The sequence below is a fragment of the Mucor mucedo genome (genome assembly GCF_025094135.1).
Source record: "Mucor mucedo strain NRRL 3635 chromosome Unknown EV154scaffold_168, whole genome shotgun sequence".
Taxonomy (NCBI): domain Eukaryota; kingdom Fungi; phylum Mucoromycota; class Mucoromycetes; order Mucorales; family Mucoraceae; genus Mucor; species Mucor mucedo.
Genome location: NW_026252452.1, coordinates 33241 through 53784, shown reverse-complemented (window position 1 = coordinate 53784; position 20544 = coordinate 33241). Strand labels below are relative to the sequence as shown.

The window sequence follows — 20544 nt, the reverse complement described above, 5'->3', positions numbered from 1 at the left end:
TTTTTTTTTTTTGTAAAAAAAAGAAAAGGGGTGAATATGTATAGATTTTAAAAATAAAAGAGAAATATATAAGAGAAAATATAGAGAAAATAAGAAAGAGAGAATTAAGCTTCTTCCTTGACGATTCTGGCAACCAAATCACCAGAGTTCAAAGAATCACCTTCTTGTACAGCCACGCGCTCAACCTTACCAGCAACAGGGGAGGTAACAACGGTTTCCATCTTCATGGCGGAGAGGACAGCAAGAGGATCACCAGCCTTGACGTGAGAACCCTCCTTAGCACGGATCTCAACAACAACACCAGACATTGGTGCGGCAATATCTCCGGGGTTGGATAAGTTGGCTCTCTCACGTGTCACAATCTCTACAGCAGAGTTGCGATCGACAATACCCACAACACGAGCTTCACCGTTCAATTCAAAGTAGACATCACGCTTACCAGTGTTGTTAAGAGGACCGACAGCCAATAACTTGATGATCAAGGTCTTACCCTCTTCAATTTCAACATGGAATTCTTCGTTGATCTCAGGCTTGGATAAGAAGTAACGAGTAGGTAAAACAGAGAGATCACCGTATTGGTTAACCATATCACGGTATTCAGCAAAGACCTTGGGATATAAAGCAGCAGAGATAACATCATAGTCACGAATATTGGAACCATACTTTTCAACCAATTCCTGCTTCAACTTGGCCATATCCAAAGGAGCCAAAGTGGCACCAGGACGGGTATCAAGACGAACTTGGTCACGAATGATGTTGGAACGTAAAGGCTCGGGGAAACCACCGTAAGGTTGACCGAGATAACCTTGGAAGAACTCGACAACAGATGTGGGGAAAGAAAGAGTAGCAGCACGTTCTTCAACTTCGGGTCCAGTGAGACTGTTGGAAACCATGAATTGAGCCAAGTCACCAACAACCTTGGAGGAAGGTGTGACCTTGACAAGATCGCCACAAAGAGTGTTAGCTTCTTGGTAAGCCTTCTTGATTTGCTTCCATTGAGTACCGAGACCTAATTGTTGAGCTTGGAACATCAAGTTAGTGTATTGTCCACCGGGCATCTCATGCTCGTAGACACCAGAATCAGCAGCACGAACATTAGCCTCGAAACAAGAGTAGAGCAAACGGGCTTGTTCCCAATAAGAGTTAATGGCATGAATATCTTCCATACGGATACCGGTACCCAAACTAGTTTGTTCGAAACCAGCAACAATGGCACCCATAGCAGGTTGAGAGGTGTTACCAGACATGGAATCGATAGCAACATCAACAATATCAGCACCAGCGGCAGCGGCAGCCATCATGGAGGCAACACCAGTACCAGCGGTATCGTGAGTGTGAACATGGATGGGGAGATCAGGGAACTTGGCACGGATGGTAGAGACCAAAAGACGAGCAGCCTCAGGCTTCAAGACACCAGCCATATCCTTGATACCAAGAATATGAATACCTTCGTTGACAAGTTCTTGGGTCAAGTTGACATAGTAGTTCAAGTCGTACTTCTTACGTTCAGGGTTGGAGACATCACCAGTGTAACAGATGGTAGCTTCAACAACACCACCGGCCTTCTTAACAGCGTCAATACCGAGCTTCATGTTTTCAACATAGTTGAGAGAATCGAAGATACGGAAGACATCCATACCACACTTGACGGCCTTGTCACAGAACTCGTAGACAACGTTATCAGGATAAGAGGTATAACCAACAGCGTTAGCACCACGGAGGAGCATTTGGAAAGGAATGTTGGGAACAGCCTTACGAAGAGCAGCGAGACGATCCCAAGGACACTCGTGAAGGAAACGCATACAGACATCAAAGGTAGCACCACCCCAACATTCAAGGGAGAAAGCGTTGGCAAGGGCATGAGAAGTAGCGGGAGCAATACGCAAGAGATCTATTTTTGAATTAATAAATATATATAAAAAAAAAAATCATGCCATAAAAATAGTTTATAATACGTTACCAACAGTTCTCACACGAGTGGCTAACAAACTTTGATGAGCATCTCTCCAGGTGGTATCGGTGATCAAGACACCGGGGTAAGCACGAACAGCCTTAGCAAAAGCAGCAGGACCTTGTTCGACAATGATCTTACGCCAGCCTTCGGTGGCAGGGGCAGAGACATCGATGTCCTTGTTGCTTCCCTTTTCACGTAACACAGGAACCTCGATCTCATCCTTGAAGGATGGGTCACCTACCTGGCCCTTGATCTGAGAACCATTGACTACGACATCACCCAAGTAACCCAACATACGTTGAGCACGGTTTTGGAATTGAACAAGACGGAAAAGATCAGGAGTGTCATCAATGAAGGTGGTCCAGCAGTTACCGTTGATGAAGGTATCGAAAGTCAAGAGACGTTGCAAGAAGGGAATGTTGGTCTTGACACCACGAATTCTGAACTCGACAAGGGCACGGACAATCTTTCTACGGGCAACTTCGTAAGTAGAACCGGAACAAGTGACCTTGACCAAAAGAGAATCGTAATGAGGAGTAATGATGGCACCGGCGTAACCTGCACCACCATCGAGACGAACACCGTTACCACCAGAGGAACGGTAGACCTCAATCTTACCAGTATCCGGTTGGAAATTTAATTCGGGGTCCTCAGTGGTGACACGACATTGAATAGCAAAACCACGTTGACGAATACGTTGCTGAGTCAAACCCAATTGAGGTAAAAGAGCACCAGCGGCAATTTGAATTTGAGCAGCAACAATATCAATACCGGTAATTTCTTCAGTGATAGTATGTTCGACTTGAATACGAGGGTTGATCTCGATAAAGTAATGACGGTTTTGGGCATCAACCAAGAACTCGGCAGTACCAGCATTCTTATACTTTACAGCCTTGGCAATCTTGATAGCATCGGCTAAGATGGCTTCACGTACCTTGTTATCGAGGTTCTTGGCAGGAGCAATCTCCACAACCTTTTGATGACGACGTTGGACGGAACAATCACGCTCGAACAAATGGACAACGTTACCAGCACGATCAGCAAGCAATTGGACTTCAATATGTCTGGGTTTGTCAAGGAAACGTTCGATGAAGACGGTACCATCACCAAAGGCAGAGAGAGCTTCGGATTGAGCACGAGTGAAGGAATCTTCCAAAGAAGCCTCATCACGAACAACACGCATACCACGTCCACCGCCACCCATAGCAGCCTTAATAATAATAGGGAATCCATGCTCCTTGATGAAAGATTTAGCTTGAGTGAAATCACTGACGGGACCAGGAGTACCGGGAACGACAGGAACATTACAGTTCATGGCTTAAAATAGTAATAAAGTAAGCATCCGAACAAAAACAAAAAAAAAAAGAAAAAAGCGTTACTTACCGATGGTTCTGGCTTTGGTCTTGTCACCTAAACTATCAATGACTTCGGCAGAGGGACCAATGAAGGTGATACCAGCAGCCTCGACCTTACGAGCAAATTCAGCATTTTCAGACAAGAAACCATAACCAGGATGGATCATGGAAACACCACGTTCCTTGGCGATACGGACAATCTCATCTTGGGCCAAATAAGCAGCGACAGGAGTATATTGACCAATCTTACCGATTTGATAAGATTCATCAGCCTAACAAGAAATGTTAGAGGTAAGCCCAAATCTAATCTCAGAGGGTTCGGATATAATATTTACCTTGTAACGATGCATGGACAATCTGTCTTCGTGAGAGTAAATAGCGACAGTCTTCATGGAGAGTTCGTGTGCTGTACGGAAGACACGAAGCGAGATTTCCTACATGAAAGTGTTAATAGTTGCTATATTTGTAAGTTTGTGCTCATGAATCTTACACCACGGTTGGCAACCATCAATTTACGAAGGTTACCCATGACTTCACTATTTCTGCGAATAGTTTCGACGGAGTGTTCACGAGCAGGAGGCATAATATTTGTTTGTGAATGAAAGAAGAAAAAGGAAAAAAAGAAGTAAAAGAAAAAATAAATCAAGCTGTTTATATAACCTTACCAGATTTTTTTTTTTTTTTTTTTTCTCAGGAGGGTCCGGTAAAAAAAAAATTCTTATCCCGTTTGATTTCATGTGTCATCATATGTATTATTCTTTACAATAGAGTCCCCGATATTTTTTTTTTGTTCTTTTCCTTTTGGAGAGTTGCTGGTTATTGGACCTCCCCCCCCCAAAAAAAAAAAGCTTATCTAGAAACGGAGATTGTATTCAAAAAAAAAAATAAAATTTATTTAAGGTTTTTATCCACCCATCAAGTTCATATGTTCAAGTAAGAATATCTCCAAATCTTGCCAGCCACCACCCACACGTATCAAGACCTTGTTTCTTTTTTGTGTTTGATTGCGGTTATTGTCATAGGTCATTAGTTTACAAGTATAAATTTTTTTACCACCTCCCAGCGATGGAGTTAATTCATTACCAAAATAATATCGTCCTTCATGCTGTCCTGCTGCCTTTTGACATTGAATGGGTATTGGGCTAGAATTAATAATCATTCCAATTTCCTTATCAAGTGCATCTTTGGGATTGGGTCTATATTTACCAGCTTGTTGTTGTGGTGGTTGCTTTGGTATCATGGGTGACCCAATACGATTCAGTCGATAGTTGGGCGTCTTGGGTCGAGGTATCAGTGAAGACGCTGTGGGGGTCTTGGGTCGAGGTATCATACTAGGTGTCCCACATCTCCTGGCATTCGGTGTCATCGATCTTGTACTCGTAGATAAGCTACTTTTAGATCTCGCTGAATTATGTAACTGTTGTTGGCTTATGGTGGGTGTCTGCTGTCTTCGAAAATCACTCGTATCAAAATCATCATCTTCCTCTTCTTCTTCCTTCACTGATCTCTTGAACGTGTCAGATGTGCTTGGTACCAGGTTACTTCGCTTCTCACGAGACAGTGGACTCATCTGCTGTGATCTACCATACACTGGACTAGGCGACTTACTACTATTCATACTCTGCCAGAGATTCTTACTAGGGTTCGTAGGCGTCTTTCGATGATACTCGTCCATCATATTAAACGGAATAGGTGAAGAAGACGCCACCGACGAGATATACGGACTTCGGGATCGATCCATCGTATTTGGTTCAGGCGACTTCATCAAGAACTGGCTTGTGTCACTTCTATCACTAGTACGTGACCAACAAATAGAGGCGGGACTCACAGGTCTTGTATCGGGTAAATCTTTCTTTCTCAGGTTATCCATGGTAATTTTCAATTGATTCCAGCGATTTAACATGGCCTCATGACGGTTTAAGGTTAATACGTTTCGGGACACACGTGCTGCAATACCGTTCCCCAACATCATTAGCATTTTAGCAATTGAAGGTGTATAATACTTGTATTTGGCATCAAAGTTCTTCTCCACCGAGCGCAACTTATCCAAAGAGGTGCTGGTATTCGATCCCGTAGAAGAATTACTGGTGGTGGTTGAGGTCGAGGTGCTAGTGGAAAGCCCCGTCTCTTTTATTTGTTGTATCATCAAATAACATTGCGAAACAGTTTTATCTAATCCATCCATCATCCCATCCACTTGATCAGCCACTTGTTTAAATACAATCAACCAGCGGTCTTCCTTTAATTCAATCTTTAACTCATCAATTTCTAAACGCAATGATTCCCAACGGTCTTGTACCAGCAAGTGTTTACGGCCTAATAACCCGGAGCTGTCTTGCGGTGGCGAAGTAGACATTCTGGTATATACTTTCTCGACAAGGTTAAACAAGGGTCCTACTTGGTTGTCGATTTCGATCAGAATACCGTCCTCCTTCTGCTCTCCTTGAGACACCGTCTGATGCCGTTTCTCTTGGTACTGGAATATCATGATGGATAAATCATCAATCTGGAAAAGTATGGTCGACATCAGAGACAGCAAGTCGGATTTCTCATTTAATTCTTCCATCGATTTTTTCACGCTACTGATAAAATGTTGTAATCCAGACCATTCCGATTGAATCTTGGTGATAGTGACGGTGGGATCGTCATGAATGATTTCATTCAGTTCGATTAACAAAGGTATCACCGGTACCATTCTTTGACACGTCTTTAATAAAGGAGCCATGTCTGGAACTTGCTGTCGCTTGATATTCTGCTCTATAGTAAATGCTGTCATGTGTGCTACTTCTAACCATTGCATAATACGGGTCGTGATCCCTTGAAATTGACATGTAAGCTCACTGATCGACAGTCTATCATGTATCTGGAGTAATTGTTGTACTTCTTTATCTGGGATTTCGAGTTCGTTTAATGCATCATACACTGACTCTCCTGTCGTTGTAGTCGTCGTCATGGAAACGGATTGCGTGGGTAATAAATTCAATGCCATCACTCTATTTTTCTTCTTTTCAAAAAAAAAATTAGTCACAAATGTCACGTTTACATATTTTTTTAGTTTTCTTACTTTTTTATAAAAAAAAGATGAGTTGTGTTTTTGTTTTGGTAAAAAAAGAAAATGTAAGAGATGGGAAAAGGGAGTCTAATGGGTATTTGTTATTTCTATTTGTTTGCAGGTTGGGTATAAAATATAAATGCTATGACATGCAATAAAGAAAGATAAATATATTGTTGTAAAAAAAAAAAAAAAAAAGAAAGAGAGAGAGAAACAACAACAAAAAAAAAAAAATCTGAGCTATAAAAAAAAAGAGAGCAAAAATTTATTTATAGAACCCACACATGAAAAAAAAAAAAACGCGCGTGTTTCTATTGGTACTATTTGAATGCACCTCTTTGCATTTTTTCTTTTTAGACGTAGAGTTTAATTAATTCGTCAGAGACTCCAGAGGGAGTCAAGACACCTAAATCGGTCAAGAGTAAAGTAATGTATTGAGGAGGTGTATAATCCACAGAAGGGTTTGACAGGGCTAATTCTTCCATAGTCTCTGCTTCTGACGTGGTCGTAAATGACTTGTCTCGCTTGGAGGTGAATGTCACAATCTCTGGTGTCTCTGAGGGAATATCGTATTGATTTAAAGGATACACACGCACAAACTTATAACTCTCGGCAACCGCATATACAGGTTTACTCAAGGCTTTGGCTACCAACGCAATTTGAAATGTACCAATCTTGTTCACAATACCTCCATTTTCAACAACTCCCTCTGCACCAACAAACACCATATCTACCTTGTCCATGATGTATCCTACGGCTGAATCCAACACTGCTCTACAAGGGATGCCTGCCTTTCTCAACGCAGCCACTGCTTGGATACTAAGCGATAATATGTTAATAAAACTATTCTTCTCTTCTCTCATCTCCCTACTTACCCGTCGCTGTTAGGGCGGCCTTCAGTCACATACACCTTGAATCGTTTATGTTGTACATTGGCAGCATGATACAAGACGCTCATAATGACACGCGAGTAACCTTGTACTAAAACTACAGCATTGTCATTGATGAATTGGGCACCGATAGCAGCCGCCTTTTCACGGGCAGAAGCAGCCTTGCCCAAAATCAAGGCAGCTCTGGATAATAAATTTTCCTTGAAGTCTTCAAAACTACCTGCCTCTTCCGAGAGCTTAAATTTAAGGTTGTGTTAGTAAACAGCAACAAGACAGTTGTATCTCTATCCATTTTTTTTTACCGAGAAATCATGAGAGTTACGGGTGACGAATCTCATAAATAAATCAACACCGGCAAGAATGGCGATGGAAGCCTTGTGTTGGTTGTCGCCTTGTGTTTGAGGTTCCTCACGAATGGATTTGGCAGCTTTTTCCAAGGTTTGCATAAACTCGGACATGGTGGGTGCTTTTTATTTGATTTTTTTTTGTTTGTTTCGCTAATGAATTTAGTTCCTGTACTTTCGCTTGTGCTCATGTGCTCTTTACCGGTACTGTGTTGAACAAAATCAGTCAAGGCCTTGAAAATGGCTACGGGCGTAGAGATTTCCTTTTTGTAAAAAAAAAGAATGTTTGGTCAACATGATTGTCATTCTCTTTCCATTAGACTAATACCTACAGTATCATTTAAAGAGGTTTGGTACGCTGAAACAACATTATAAGGTGGTGCCATTTTTATATATATAAAAAATAATAATAAACAAACGTATGGAACAACAAAAAAAGGTTTTTTGAACAAAAAAAAAAGTGACTTGTTAAAAAAAAAAACGTCGCTTTATTTTTTTTTATCATTTGTTCGTTAATAGCTTTGCTTTACAAAGAAAATGAATGCTTCACAAGACAACGACACACTAATGGATAGCCAGGAAACACCACCCCCTCAAACACCCATCGAAAAAGCTCAAGTGGATAAAGAGAAAGAAATGGCTGAATTGCTAATGACGATGGATAATTATAAGGCCATTGTACTCTATTAAGTCGCTCCCTTTTTAACATTTTATGCTAAAAAAAAAGTGTACTTCTAGATACCCGATGCCGTCATTGACTATTACTTGAATAAAACAGGGTTTGACTGTGACGACGCTCGAATGTAAGACTACTCACTCTTACCTATAACAACCAAATTATAATATATCTTCTAGTAAAAAACTATTTGCTTTGGCAGCTCAAAAATTCATTGCAGATATAGCAACAGATGCGTTCCAATACAACAAGGTCAAACAATCCAGTGCACGTACCACCACTAAAGCCAACAAGGTAACATTCATATCTTTCTCTGCTAAACAATTACACGTATTAAAACCTTTAAACAGGAAAAGAAAATTGTCTTGAATATGGATGATTTATCTTGTGCCTTAGCTGAATACGGTGTCAATGTCAAGAAACCTGATTTCTATTAAAAATGTCCATGAATAAATTACGCGAAAGAAAGATGGATGTAAAAATAATTAATACTGACGAGTTTACACTGATATGAGTGAGAGGGTATAAAAAGCAATGCATTTATTCATTCTTAGTGTCTGATCTGGTTGCGGGTATACCCAAATCATTCACCAATAAGATTACTCTCTTTTTACTTTTTGCTGCATGCAATGTATCATCAGACAAGATCGGCAACGCGAGAGCTACCACATGATCTTATCATCACAATGGCTTTCTGTCTATTTATACAAATATTTTTTCCATACAAAGACCTTATTATACAAGCCATACGTAATTGACTCCCCCTCCTAAAAAACCCCTTTTGGATACCTCAGTGGATAGTTTAACTTTGAAAAATACCATAGCAACAAATGCTTTATATTTAGAAGAGTTGGAAATGTTGTGTGACTCTAGCTCGTTCTTCGTATTATAAGTCTCTCAAAGACCACAAAACGCTGTTAAGACTTGGCAAAAAAAAAAAAAAAAAAAAAAAAAAAAAACTAGATCTGGGTCTTTATCATCATAAAAGCAAACACTGTATGGGTAGTTTGTGATAATAACCTATGTCATAATGCAGAATTTACAATTTGTCACATTAATTAAAAAATCTGAGTTTTTTTTTATGCCCTATTACTTTTTTTTATTGAATTTTGAGACGGAAAACTAAGCTGTTAAAAAGTTCCCTTTGCTTTTGTCATTACCATAATGGTCCTTGTCTTGACCCCTTGTTCTACCCCTTTATACTCTTGTACTCACGGATCCTTTTTCTTTCCCAAAAATTGGGTTCATGCTCCGAATCTGATTCAAAAATCATAAGAGCTTCGCTTCCCTGCCACCTTTGCAGCATTTTTATTGTTGGCAAAAATTGCTGTCCACAAATTTAATAGTGCCTCGTATAATTTTGATTCCAAGTGACGAAAGATGCATCATAGACTGTAAGGAGTTGTTTCGAATAGTCATTTACATCTATACAAATCCATCCATGTGTATTATGCTTTTTTTTTTAGGTGGAACCATGTATTTATAAATAATCATTCAATAATTGCATATTGACTTGAAACCTGTTTTTTTGTTTATATTTATACTTATTAACTTGAATGCAACCTAGAACTGTTTATTATCGATAATAGATGTGAACAACTAATTAAACCACTTTTATCGTCTATTTGACATCACCCTCTTGATGCAGACCTGAATTATCTGTGAAAGAAAAGGAAGTTTGTAAAACAATGTCACGACAAACTTCTACATTGGGGTGTACACAAATGCGGCTGTGATTTATGTTCTTTTCAAGGCCATAGATTGACCGAACGGGCTCTTACAGGGATCGAGTTTTTAAATCATTTAAAGGTATCCAATCGTGACAGTAATACTTAATACCAACTCGCGCTTTTGAACCTCTCAATTTTGCATTAATCATAGACCAAAAAAAAAAAAAAAAATAACATAGTTTATTATGGTTTGGTGTCCTAACTAACTATTCAAGCCATCAGTGACAAAAAAAAAAAAAAAAAAAAAAAATCGCGTCTCTTAGGGACAGCCAGGGTGCACGTAGTCGTAATGTTGGGATTATGATATTTGAATAGACACCAAGAGGTCAATATAACTTAATAATTTGAACTAGATACAAATATATCACAATCAACATAGCTTAAACTAGTATATGTGTGTTGTAGCTTACTTTCAGCTACTCGTTTGGACTTTACCTTAATATTTCTGCGTAATATTAAGATTAAACGAGCTTAAAAGCGAAGAAGTGATGGTAGAACCGTCAGACCAAGTATAAATCATTCAATATACCTACAGAAGTTATATCCAACACATTTTCAGTCCTTTTAAATTTTTATGGATTTGGTACAACAAAAGACAGATTTTTTCTAGATATATCAAGGAAGACAGCGAGCTGCGGAAGCGATGGTGAACATTTTGGTGCACGGTACTTCAAAGTATAACAAACGTGAAGCTGCAGGTGAGTTGATCGCCGAAAATAAAATATCCAAAGTATGCAGTCAATGTTATTTTGATGACCTAAAGGTGATTAAAACCCCCCGGATTCAAAGGTAGTGGAGTTCTTTGCTGTCAAAAATGTGAAAAGGTGTGACAAAGGGATGTGAATGCTGCCAGAAATATGATGATTATCTCAAAGGCGATTTGGTCAGGCGAAGGAAGACCAGGCTTTTAAACCCAAAAAAACTAAACAATAAGCCTAATATTTTCCCATTATCGTATCGTCGTATCAAACACGGTTTCCTTTTGTCCAAAAAAGTAAACCAGCATGAAAATTAAAACTTTCAACTGGTTGTGCAGAGCTGCCCAAATAAAAGTACGTTAGAATGCCACGAAAAAAGTGTGTACAAAAAAAATTAAATAAAAAAGACGTAGGTGTAGACATTCTCGAGTTTACTTGAAGTCAGAATATTTACTTTCTACAAGTTGTTGTTTGGTGTCAGCCATGTTGTGATGAGAGTAAACGAAAGCTTCGCGAAAGAAACACAAAAATTACGATGCAGAAATATTCAATGCAAAAACACGCGAAATGATGACGTAGATAACATTCTTCATGCAGAACTTGAAACCAATCATGACTGACGTGAAGGTAAATATACTGGCTTCAAGTAAGCTCTTGACTAAAAAAAAAAAAAAAATCTGCAGACGGAATAGTCTCAAAGGGATACATCGTCAAAGAAGCAATACAATACTTTTTTAAATGTCATTATAACAGCTGGTCAAACATAAATGTGTTGTCCTTCATTTCTCATGTTTACTTTTTTTGAGCAAACCCAGCGAGCTAATCAAGTTGAAGGACGCATTAATTGATATTTGGACACACAAGACATAATACAAAAAGTGCAAACTTTGCTTGATCGAACAAGCTATCAAACCTTGTAGTAGTATTGATGGTCTTTTCTTCTGTTCAATTTTAATGTCTTATTATTTTAAGTTTGCCGATTAATCCTAAAACGTAAAAATGAGATTTATCAAATTTGTTCGATTCAATATTCACCATAATTCAGTAAAAGTTCCATCGGTTACACGTTAATAATCGTTGATTTACTTTGTACATAAAGATACGAACTGAGAATGTCCAATACGACTTATTTAGTTATAGCAACAACATAGAGCCCATCCCCCCCACAAAAAAAAGACATGCTAATAAACTCATGTTCCTCATAAAAGTTATCTGTGGTAACTACACTCAATGAAGAATACCCACGATTATTTTATAGCTCACATTACGTCATGGAATGAAAATGCCCCAAAGTTTAAAATAAAAATAAAAATCCATACCCGAGAAATGTGCTCATTGTTCCGATATACATTTATTTATCTGTTATACAACACTTAAATGACCTTCATAAAACACTATAAAGACACACACAGATCATTGAGTTTAGTATGTGTATACGTCATGCAGACTACACAGGATTTACACACAATGAGCACCTTTTTTTTTGTATATGACGCTAAAAAAAGAGAGAGAGAGAAATCACGAGAGACACTTGTCAAAGGGCACTCTCAGGCACAGTTGGAAGCGGCGGAAGAAAGTAAAAAAGAAGGTGAACACAAAGATTGCGTAATGAACGTCATACCTTGGAACGAGAGATCAGTTCACATCATGTATATTTTACTTGATAGTGTGTGAGATAGAGAATACTCTTTTGATAAACAAGGAGAGGAGATAAATGATTCTAGTGTTGAATGCAGAAACTACAAATAAACTTGTAAATCATGGAGCAAGCAAGCGCATTTAGTTCTATAAATGGCAAGGCGTTTTGGTGTACTCCGCCAAGAAAGGGATCTACGTTTATTTTGACTCTTTTTTTCTGGTTGTTTCAGAAACGCTTTTTTTCTCTATTTCTTTTTCTTTTTTAGTTTTTCTTTTTTAAAAAAAATATATATATTTAACAAAATGCAGGTGGCAGCTACAAATTATGCTAAAGGAAAAGTACTTGGTAAAGTAGGCGATCACCTTCACAAGAACCAAAGGAATTATGAGACGGATCAAGAGATTATTGCGGCTACTCAAGAAGCAGCGGCCAAACAAACGCATCACTGGTGGAAAAAAGATAAAGTATTTACTCCTGACATGTTATTGAGTAAACACGACCGAAAGATTCTCCTCAAGGTCAAGAACCGCGCTTGGTATCTGGATCAAGGCTTCCATTGTTGTTGTTTTAATGTTGGGTTGGATGGCCTGGTGGGTTTAATACCCGGTATCGGCGATGTGATTGGAACAGCCTTTTCTGTAGAATTAATCAGGACAGCTGCAAAAGCAAACTTACCCAAAGAACTGCTTGCTAAAATGATGGTGAATGTCTTGTTTGATTTCATGGTAAGCAAACAATTTACACAATAGATTTAGGTTCTTTTTTAATTAACACCAAATCTAGATTGGATTGACACCCGTTGCTGGTGATATTCTTGATATATTATTCAAGTGTAATATGCGTAACGCTGCACTGTTGGAGGAATATTTAATTTTGCGAAGACGAGACGAGATTCGGTTGGAAAAAGGTGAACCCGCTGCTCATGCTCTGATGGATGGCCCACGTCATGGTGACACAAGTACATCATCGACAACACCAGTTCCGACCCACGTTGTCAACCATACTGACCCTCCGACTATTACTGAACTAGATGCAGAGGGACAACCGGTAAAGGACGATGATAAAAAGAAGTATGGTACATTCTTTGGCAAATGGAAGTCGTAGTTTATTCACAAGTTTTTTTTTTAATTCACCGCTATGCACAAACATTTTTTTTTTTTTTTTTTTTGACCACAATAAAAACACAACTTTATATTTTTGGTATAAATAATGTCAATAGATCCACAACCCATTACCTTTCAGCATCATGTGTTTGACTTTTCATTTCATCCTAGTCGGAATCTAGTTGCAGTAGGATTAATCAATGGACAAGTGGAATGGTAAAATAAGTAATACATGCACAAGGAAAGGGGATATGCCTCATTGATATCCCGTCGTTTTTATTTTAGTCATGAGTATTCAGAAGAGACTAATACATTAGCCTGGACAACACAGGCCTCGAAAAAGTCTTGCCGAGGGGTGGAGTTTACCAACGACGGAGCTCATCTCATGTCGATATCTCGAGATAAGTCTATTCAAGCACTGGACGTAGCCACGGGTCGCCTGCTTTACAAGATTCCCAAAGCGCACAAGTATGCGATTAACAAGATTTGTAAACTGGACACGAATCTAACAGCAACAGGTGATGATGAAGGTATTGTCAAGGTAACAAAAAAAAAAAAAAAAAAAGAAGAGTAGAAGGAGAGGATATAATAATAAAGACTATGACAGATATGGGATATGAGGACGTGTAAGGCGACAGGAGAGTATAAGGTGCATGAAGATTTTGTAGCGGATATGGAATACAGCCAAAGTAATTTATTAGTGGCAGGAGGAGACGGAGTGATGTCAATATATGATATTCGGAAGGCTAATAGCACGTTGCAAACAACGGAAGAACTAGATGATGAATTATTATCCATGACGGTGGTAAAAGAGGGCAATACAGTGATTGCAGGTAGTCAGAGCGGAGCCTTGTACATGTGGCAATGGAACGCATGGGACAGTGTCAAGAAATGGATAGGTCACCCAAGTAGCGTGGATGCTCTATGTAACATTGACGAAAATGCTATTTGTACTGGAGCCAGCGACGGATTATTACGGTATATTTCCATCTCTCCACAAAATTTCGAGGGTGTGTTGGGGGACCACGGACAGGACTTTCCGATCGAGTGTGTAAAACTTAATTATAGCCATGATTATTTGGGTAGTTGTGGGCATGACTTACGATTAAGGTTCTGGAGTATTCATGATAAAGACCCTGATACTCATCAAAAGAGACAGTATGAAGAATTAGATGAACCAGTTATGAAACGACAAAAGACACGTGAGCACTTTTTTGATGATTTATAACACATCATGTTATTTTTAAAATTATCATTCATTTTTATGATATTATCATCGCACTACTTGTAACACATCCAAATACCTTATCTTGTTATATCTTAATTTAGAAGAATTCCCGTCCTGTGGGTAATCCTTAGCCTAAAGGCTTGGTCTCTTGAAACTCCTACCTGTACCCCCCAAAAAAATATTTGGGGGAAAAAACAAAATAAAAATGGGAAAGCCTGTTTCAACTTTTTTTTTTTTTTTTTTTTTTTTTCTTCATCTTTTTCTCTCTTTCTTCTTTAACAAACACTGATGTCTGCCAATAACCTTTCTACTTCTCCTCCTGTCGAGAAAATTAATCGCAAGTATATATATATCTTGGATAGATTCTTTGGAAGACTTACCTAAAAACTTGTATAGGTTTGGAGAACCAATCAGCTTTCCCCTCCAATATTAGCAGATTTGATGTCCAAGATATCGACTTGGATGGCTTATTAGCCAAGAATAAGGTTTGGGCCAACTCTGTCTTGCAAGAAGATCCCAACTTTTTTAAGCGTATTGCCAATGCGCAAAAACCCAAGATCCTTTGGATTGGTAATAATATTCTTTTTTTTTATTATTATTACAAATACAACTGATTCTAATATAACAATGTTATATAGGTTGTTCTGACTCACGTGTACCAGCAGTAAGTTTGATCATATAAAGGCTGTCATGTAGTCAACTAATCATGCTCTCTATAAAAAAAAAAAAAGAACTCAATCTTGCAGCTTGGTCCAGGTGAAGTGTTTGTACATAGAAACATTGCCAATGTGGTAAGTCACTCTGATCTCAATTGTTTGTCTGTGTTACAATATGCTGTCGAAGTATTAAAGGTCGAGCACATCATTGTCTGTGGTACGTAACAATTTATTTATCCCTGGTGTTGGTGCACGCTACGGTGCGAGCGTGAGACTAAAATAATATTTCTTTAATTAGGTCATTACAACTGTGGTGGTGTGGGTGCTGCTCACGGACACGGACAATATGGTCTTATCGACAACTGGCTCCGAAACATCAAGGACGTTTATAGACGTAAGTAGGCCTGTGTGGGGTTGAGATTTTTGGGGGGTCGAGCACTAGGATAAAAAAGATATTAACTTGTGTAACACATTAGTTCATAAGAAAGAATTAGAAGAGATTGACGATAGTACTGCTCGTTTACACAAATTGATTGAATTGAATGTGATCAATTCAGCAGAGAACGTCTGTCACTCTACCATTGTTCAAAATGCCTGGCAAAATGGCCAAAAGTTGACTGTTCATGCTTGGGCTTATGATATTGAGACTGGGTAAGTTTTTGTATGTGTGACCCAGATCTAAATCTAACTTGAATATTCTAGAACCGCAAAGAAGTTGGAATGGGCTGCTAGTGATGGACGTACACTTCAATCCATCTATCAAACACAAGAATCTCATCATTAAGCAATAAACAATAAATAATCAATAGCAATAGCAATAATAATAATAATAAAAAAAAAAAAGAATTATACCAAGAGAAAAGAAATGCTTTACTGCTTTTTCATTTAAAAAAAAAAAGAAGGTTCAAAGCGCGATATTCTTTACTACTTTTGGCCATGCATTTTGGGTTTGACAGATTCTTGGGAAAGCTAAAGATCGAAAAACCATTAATAATTCAACGATTGGCATGGTTACCAAAAACAAGTTTTTGGTTGAGCCAAGGAGGTGGGGGGTGAGTAAAGAGAGGTTGTCAATGATTCACTTTTTGACAAGGGAGGCCCTTACAATTGTCGCGCACATGGAGAACAAGACGTTAAGGAGAATAATTGTAGATCCGATTTTATTATCGTTTCTCTCCCTTCGCAAAGTAGTGTTTTGTCAAAACCCCTTTTATATTAAAAATATGTCTGTTTGCAAAAAAAAAAAAAATCTCATATAAATACTGCTGCTGGTCTATTCTCTTTCTTTCTTTCCTAACCCTTCTCTTTTATTCTCACTCCTTCTTTTATTTTAATGGATATTCTCGAATTGATCCACATTGAGACACAACAGAATCAATGTAAACCTCATCAATGTACTGTAGTCAATTGTAAAAAGGCCTTTGGCAGACGTTCTGATCTTGCTCGACATTTACGCATACACACCAACGAAAGGTAAGCGAAAATAAAGATGAGAAATGCAATGCAATGGCTAATAATATTACGAATAGACCATACGTATGTCAGGAAAAAACATGTGGCAAAAGCTTTATCCAACGCTCTGCACTAAAAGTTCATCTACGCACTCATTCGGGTGAACGGCCTCATGTCTGTGAATTCGGAGACTGCAAAAAGAATTTCAGTGATAGTTCATCATTAGCTCGTCACAGGTAAAAAAAAATTAGATCGATGATAATTTGGATGATTGGACCCTAAAAAAAGTTTACACCCCCTTTTTAATCTACAGACGAATCCATACTGGGAAAAGACCATACAAATGTCGTCATGAGGGCTGTAATAAGAGTTTTGCGCGCAAAACCATTTTGACCACACATCAAAAGACTTCGCATGGAACTACTACAAAGCGAACCATGCTTCAATGGAGACCATGTAACGAGATTCCCGAACTCTTGAAAAGATCGCCTTTACCTTCTCCCATTATTCAATGGAAACATCAGTACCAATACCGTGCTGAAGAAGAAGAAGACGACAGTACAGACGATTCCTCTGCATCGCCTCAACAAGACGAATTAGCTTCGTTTTATTATTCTTCGCAAACCAATGCCTTACCAAAATTATATTCCAGTGAAAACACCTTTCAACAAATTCCCTCGTACTTTTATCGTTCCTTTTAATCTTCATTCTATTCATTTATGCTTTCCTGTCCTTTATACAACTATGCCTTTTTATGTTATTTATGTTTTATATGTGTATATAATTTCATTTGAATAAAATTTATTCAACCTCAATCTTTTTTAATTATAGGGGGGTATCTAGCCATTTTGATACACAAGGGGTGAAAAAAGACTTAATAATTTTTAATCAGTCCTCCTAAAGACTTTATCTTATTGTTACTCTAAATAAAAAAGGGGTAAAAAAGAGTAAACAATAATCTCCCAGCGTTTTAAACAAACAAATCCCCCAATGTAATGTTATCCTCCCCTTTTTTTTCCCATCATTGTTTATTTTCTTTTTGTACACTCATAAATGGATACTCTAATTGAATTACTCGAAACACACAACATGTCCAATAAACAAACTTATATTAAAACCATTTTATTATCACAACGCTTAAAATACATGGTATCACAGCTCAAATGTCAACAACAAGAAGAAGAAGCTACATCTCCTACAGAAACAGTGGTTGCATTTGGACAAGAAGAAAAAGATAAACCGTTGCCTAGTCCACCGTCCTTATACATGATGTCATTTGATTCTGCTATTGATATAGGTCCTGTACGCAATAAACCTTTACCAGCAATAACACATTCCATCATCCATGTTAAAAGGGTAAAAAAAAAAAAAAAAAAAAATACTCAACAAGACATGCTTTACATAAAAAAAAGAGAACTTACGCTTCGGAGTAGAAATATAATGGCGTAAAAGGGTTATTGACTCGGTCATTTCAGATTCATGATATACTCGTATCTCGAAATTATTCATTGGCAACATCATGCTTTGTGAAACTATTTGTGTGCAAGGATAAAAACACAGGACAGATCAAACAAGTCTTAAAAGTGTCCATGACAAGTCATCATCGGCATGATTTATACGTGATACCCCAATGCACATTTACATTTCATCATGCACATACTATGCTAAGTAAAGCACAAAAGGCACGAGACAATCTATTACTATGTGAAGTGACGGATCGAGAAATCCAATCCGCTTTATTTACATGGTTAACTTATCAGCAACTTCCATCCACCGACTTGGTAACGCATGTGTTACGAGAAGGATTAAAGATCTACGTTGTCTATAATAAATAAACCCCCTTTCTATTTTCTTTTTTTTTCCTCTCTTTTTCTTTAAAAGTTAACACCAAAGCCAAATGAGGCTTTGATGGCTCTCCAATAATAACCAGACCAATTTGTTTTGGTTAATTCTTCTTCACCAACAGGGATTCCGGTTTGATGCATCTTTAAGAGAACACAGTCTGTACCTTGTTCCAATTCAAAGGTGACCTTGGAGAAATGACCTGCAGGCCAAGATCTTAAGCGCCAGGTTTGAACAATCTTTTTGTCAGGTACCAATTCCAAGATTTGACCAGAGACATTACCACCAAAGAATTCAAATTGAGATCCAATCTCACGCGATAATTTGACAGGTCCACGAGTCCAGACTTGAGCACGATTGATGTCCGTCAAAGTCTCATAGAGCTCATGAGCAGAGGTTTGGAATTCAGTGGTTTCGCTCAAGGAAGTTGTGTTGACTTTCTTGGCAGGTGCCTCACTACTACTAGTAGTAGTAGTAGTAGCAGTAGTGCTGGTGCCAGAAGAACCAAACTTGGTGCTGGCACTGTGCTCAGTGGTAGCAGGGCGTGCAGGTGTAGGTGTACCCATCTTGTGTGATTCAATATAGACATCTTCACAATTCTCCTTGATCATGGCAGCAGAAAATCCTTCGAATACCTTGATCAACTTGGGTGTCAAACCCTTACGTACCACTTCCTTGATGCCTTGTTTGGCGTTGCTATCATCATTGATGGAGATTTCAAACTATATATAAAAGCATGAGAAGATATCCTCGGGGCCTTTTTCCAATATAACAACTTACAACAAAGTCATCAGAGTCGGTATCATGGGCAATTTCGGGAATATAAAGTGAGCCAGTCACCTCAGTACCGTCAGCAAGAGTTCCTATAGGATTTGTGTTGGCATATGTTTGCAATTGTTAATGTGCGCGTAATTTTTTTATTTTTTTACCTTGCCATCCAAGCTTCAAAGTAACATCATAAATGGTAATAATCTTTCCCTTTCTTTGGTTCAAATCGACATCACCTTCACATTCCATCATCTTGTTAATGGAAGCCTTGTTACCATTCTTTTCGGCTTCAATACCAACACAATGTTGAGTAAAATAAGCTTGAGCCCACTTTAAACAGTTTTTGTTGACCCTATTCACCCCCAATTTTATTTTATTTTAGTTTTTAAACTTAGAAATCCCCAAATCATATCTTACCAATGCCTATTAAATAAAATTGTAAGTAAACAGTACATACACAGAAAAAGTATAAAAGCACTTACCAGTTGTTGACGTTTTTCCAGTTAGACATGATATAGAAGAAAGATATAAAATATAAAAAAAGATGGGAGAAAGAAAAAAAAAAACGTCAATCGAAATTCATAGAAAAAATGACGGCAGTCACGAGGAAGTGCACCCCCCTAATTTTGATTGTTCTAAACAAACAACAGCTGGGTAATCTTTCTATAAACGCACTGTTTACTCTTAACACAGATTAATAATAAAGGTAAAAATAAGGACTTCTGCCATTATTGTCAAGCACGGAACAAAAATAGGTGGTTGTCGAAAACCCGCCACATGTTCTAGCATTTCGAAATAAATAAAAAGCCTGTACCAGTTCAGAATGTACCATAAAAAACTGTTTGTAATTTATTTGAAGGGTATATCATACTAAGGTCAGTGGCCTTTACAAAAAAATTCACTTTAATTTGTGGACAAATTTGATTGGCTGAGATTTAAAGCTCTTACGTCAGCACTCAAAGCAGTATAAATTTTTGCAATTTTTTTCTTGTTTTTCTCATATATGCCACTCATCTGTAAAGTCTTCAATTCCGTAATGGAGTAACTTTACATTGTTAACAGTGGAACTTGATTCAGATAACAATTTTAGGCACTACAGAATAAGTTTGATGGCATTTTAAAGACTTATTGAGCTGAAATGCCAATTTTCATTAATT

At 38.1% G+C, this 20544-nt stretch overlaps 9 protein-coding genes across 9 annotated transcripts; 5 read left to right on the top strand and 4 right to left on the bottom strand.

The window, feature by feature from the left end:
- Positions 1–3916, bottom strand: EV154DRAFT_607068 (pyruvate carboxylase). The gene is made up of 5 exons (XM_051607585.1): positions 3800–3916; positions 3645–3743; positions 3338–3581; positions 1961–3271; positions 1–1891 (listed from the first exon to the last, which is right to left on the bottom strand). The coding sequence occupies exons 1-5, from the start codon at positions 3890–3892 to the stop codon at positions 105–107; spliced, it is 3534 nt and encodes a 1177-aa protein (XP_051451869.1). The 5' UTR covers positions 3893–3916; the 3' UTR covers positions 1–104.
- Positions 3917–4182: 266 nt separating this feature from the next.
- Positions 4183–6559, bottom strand: EV154DRAFT_473208 (uncharacterized protein). The gene is made up of 2 exons (XM_051597927.1): positions 6374–6559; positions 4183–6313 (listed from the first exon to the last, which is right to left on the bottom strand). The coding sequence occupies exon 2, from the start codon at positions 6296–6298 to the stop codon at positions 4214–4216; it is 2085 nt and encodes a 694-aa protein (XP_051451868.1). The 5' UTR covers positions 6299–6313; positions 6374–6559; the 3' UTR covers positions 4183–4213.
- Positions 6560–6597: 38 nt separating this feature from the next.
- On the bottom strand, positions 6598–8023 carry EV154DRAFT_527659 (uncharacterized protein). Its single transcript, XM_051603506.1, has 4 exons — positions 7928–8023; positions 7554–7858; positions 7237–7487; positions 6598–7180 (listed from the first exon to the last, which is right to left on the bottom strand). Exons 2-4 carry the CDS (start codon positions 7707–7709, stop codon positions 6715–6717), a joined length of 873 nt encoding a protein of 290 aa, XP_051451867.1. The 5' UTR covers positions 7710–7858; positions 7928–8023; the 3' UTR covers positions 6598–6714.
- EV154DRAFT_527654 (transcription initiation factor TFIID 23-30kDa subunit-domain-containing protein) lies at positions 8015–9200 on the top strand. Its single transcript, XM_051603505.1, has 4 exons — positions 8015–8273; positions 8334–8398; positions 8451–8565; positions 8622–9200. Exons 1-4 carry the CDS (start codon positions 8133–8135, stop codon positions 8706–8708), a joined length of 408 nt encoding a protein of 135 aa, XP_051451866.1. The 5' UTR covers positions 8015–8132; the 3' UTR covers positions 8709–9200.
- Positions 9201–12462: 3262 nt separating this feature from the next.
- On the top strand, positions 12463–13797 carry EV154DRAFT_527650 (uncharacterized protein). The gene is made up of 3 exons (XM_051603504.1): positions 12463–13063; positions 13122–13657; positions 13727–13797. Exons 1-2 carry the CDS (start codon positions 12641–12643, stop codon positions 13440–13442), a joined length of 744 nt encoding a protein of 247 aa, XP_051451865.1. The 5' UTR covers positions 12463–12640; the 3' UTR covers positions 13443–13657; positions 13727–13797.
- A 365-nt stretch (positions 13798–14162) lies between these two features.
- Positions 14163–15980, top strand: EV154DRAFT_430559 (carbonic anhydrase; the record flags this gene model as incomplete). Its single annotated transcript, XM_051596549.1, has 6 exons — positions 14163–14621; positions 15074–15239; positions 15308–15333; positions 15401–15542; positions 15624–15719; positions 15802–15980. 6 exons carry the CDS (start codon positions 14163–14165, stop codon positions 15978–15980), a joined length of 1068 nt encoding a protein of 355 aa, XP_051451864.1.
- A 400-nt stretch (positions 15981–16380) lies between these two features.
- On the top strand, positions 16381–17688 carry EV154DRAFT_527640 (uncharacterized protein). Its single transcript, XM_051603503.1, has 3 exons — positions 16381–16798; positions 16855–17013; positions 17091–17688. The coding sequence occupies exons 1-3, from the start codon at positions 16659–16661 to the stop codon at positions 17476–17478; spliced, it is 687 nt and encodes a 228-aa protein (XP_051451863.1). The 5' UTR covers positions 16381–16658; the 3' UTR covers positions 17479–17688.
- Positions 17689–17866: 178 nt separating this feature from the next.
- EV154DRAFT_569900 (uncharacterized protein) lies at positions 17867–18612 on the top strand (the record flags this gene model as incomplete). Its single annotated transcript, XM_051606164.1, has 2 exons — positions 17867–18133; positions 18211–18612. The coding sequence occupies 2 exons, from the start codon at positions 17867–17869 to the stop codon at positions 18610–18612; spliced, it is 669 nt and encodes a 222-aa protein (XP_051451862.1).
- Positions 18475–20011, bottom strand: EV154DRAFT_527638 (activator of Hsp90 ATPase). Its single transcript, XM_051603502.1, has 5 exons — positions 19870–20011; positions 19805–19810; positions 19549–19739; positions 19400–19482; positions 18475–19341 (listed from the first exon to the last, which is right to left on the bottom strand). Exons 1-5 carry the CDS (start codon positions 19896–19898, stop codon positions 18652–18654), a joined length of 999 nt encoding a protein of 332 aa, XP_051451861.1. The 5' UTR covers positions 19899–20011; the 3' UTR covers positions 18475–18651.
- Positions 20012–20544: the final 533 nt, after the last annotated feature.

What these genes read in the sequence shown, in the direction of transcription:
- EV154DRAFT_527640 (XM_051603503.1), top strand. Translation starts at nt 16,659, where the DNA reads ATGGATATTCTCGAATTGATCCACATTGAGACACAACAGAATCAATGT. An exon ending in CGCATACACACCAACGAAAG is followed by an intron (nt 16,799 to 16,854) that starts GTAAGCGAAAAT and finishes TATTACGAATAG; the next exon opens with ACCATACGTATGTCAGGAAA. An exon ending in TCATCATTAGCTCGTCACAG is followed by an intron (nt 17,014 to 17,090) that starts GTAAAAAAAAAT and finishes TTTAATCTACAG; the next exon opens with ACGAATCCATACTGGGAAAA.
- EV154DRAFT_527659 (XM_051603506.1), bottom strand. Translation starts at nt 7,709, where the DNA reads ATGTCCGAGTTTATGCAAACCTTGGAAAAAGCTGCCAAATCCATTCGT. An exon ending in GTAACTCTCATGATTTCTCG is followed by an intron (nt 7,488 to 7,553) that starts GTAAAAAAAAAT and finishes CTTAAATTTAAG; the next exon opens with CTCTCGGAAGAGGCAGGTAG. An exon ending in GGCCGCCCTAACAGCGACGG is followed by an intron (nt 7,181 to 7,236) that starts GTAAGTAGGGAG and finishes ATTATCGCTTAG; the next exon opens with TATCCAAGCAGTGGCTGCGT.
- EV154DRAFT_607068 (XM_051607585.1), bottom strand. Translation starts at nt 3,892, where the DNA reads ATGCCTCCTGCTCGTGAACACTCCGTCGAAACTATTCGCAGAAATAGT. An exon ending in TGTCCATGCATCGTTACAAG is followed by an intron (nt 3,582 to 3,644) that starts GTAAATATTATA and finishes ATTTCTTGTTAG; the next exon opens with GCTGATGAATCTTATCAAAT. An exon ending in CACTCGTGTGAGAACTGTTG is followed by an intron (nt 1,892 to 1,960) that starts GTAACGTATTAT and finishes ATTCAAAAATAG; the next exon opens with ATCTCTTGCGTATTGCTCCC.
- EV154DRAFT_527650 (XM_051603504.1), top strand. Translation starts at nt 12,641, where the DNA reads ATGCAGGTGGCAGCTACAAATTATGCTAAAGGAAAAGTACTTGGTAAA. An exon ending in ATGTCTTGTTTGATTTCATG is followed by an intron (nt 13,064 to 13,121) that starts GTAAGCAAACAA and finishes CACCAAATCTAG; the next exon opens with ATTGGATTGACACCCGTTGC.
- EV154DRAFT_473208 (XM_051597927.1), bottom strand. Translation starts at nt 6,298, where the DNA reads ATGGCATTGAATTTATTACCCACGCAATCCGTTTCCATGACGACGACT.
- EV154DRAFT_527638 (XM_051603502.1), bottom strand. Translation starts at nt 19,898, where the DNA reads ATGTCTAACTGGAAAAACGTCAACAACTG. An exon ending in TTTGAAGCTTGGATGGCAAG is followed by an intron (nt 19,483 to 19,548) that starts GTAAAAAAATAA and finishes CAAATCCTATAG; the next exon opens with GAACTCTTGCTGACGGTACT. An exon ending in CCGACTCTGATGACTTTGTT is followed by an intron (nt 19,342 to 19,399) that starts GTAAGTTGTTAT and finishes TTTTATATATAG; the next exon opens with TTTGAAATCTCCATCAATGA.
- EV154DRAFT_527654 (XM_051603505.1), top strand. Translation starts at nt 8,133, where the DNA reads ATGAATGCTTCACAAGACAACGACACACTAATGGATAGCCAGGAAACA. An exon ending in TGGATAATTATAAGGCCATT is followed by an intron (nt 8,274 to 8,333) that starts GTACTCTATTAA and finishes GTGTACTTCTAG; the next exon opens with ATACCCGATGCCGTCATTGA. An exon ending in CCACCACTAAAGCCAACAAG is followed by an intron (nt 8,566 to 8,621) that starts GTAACATTCATA and finishes ACCTTTAAACAG; the next exon opens with GAAAAGAAAATTGTCTTGAA.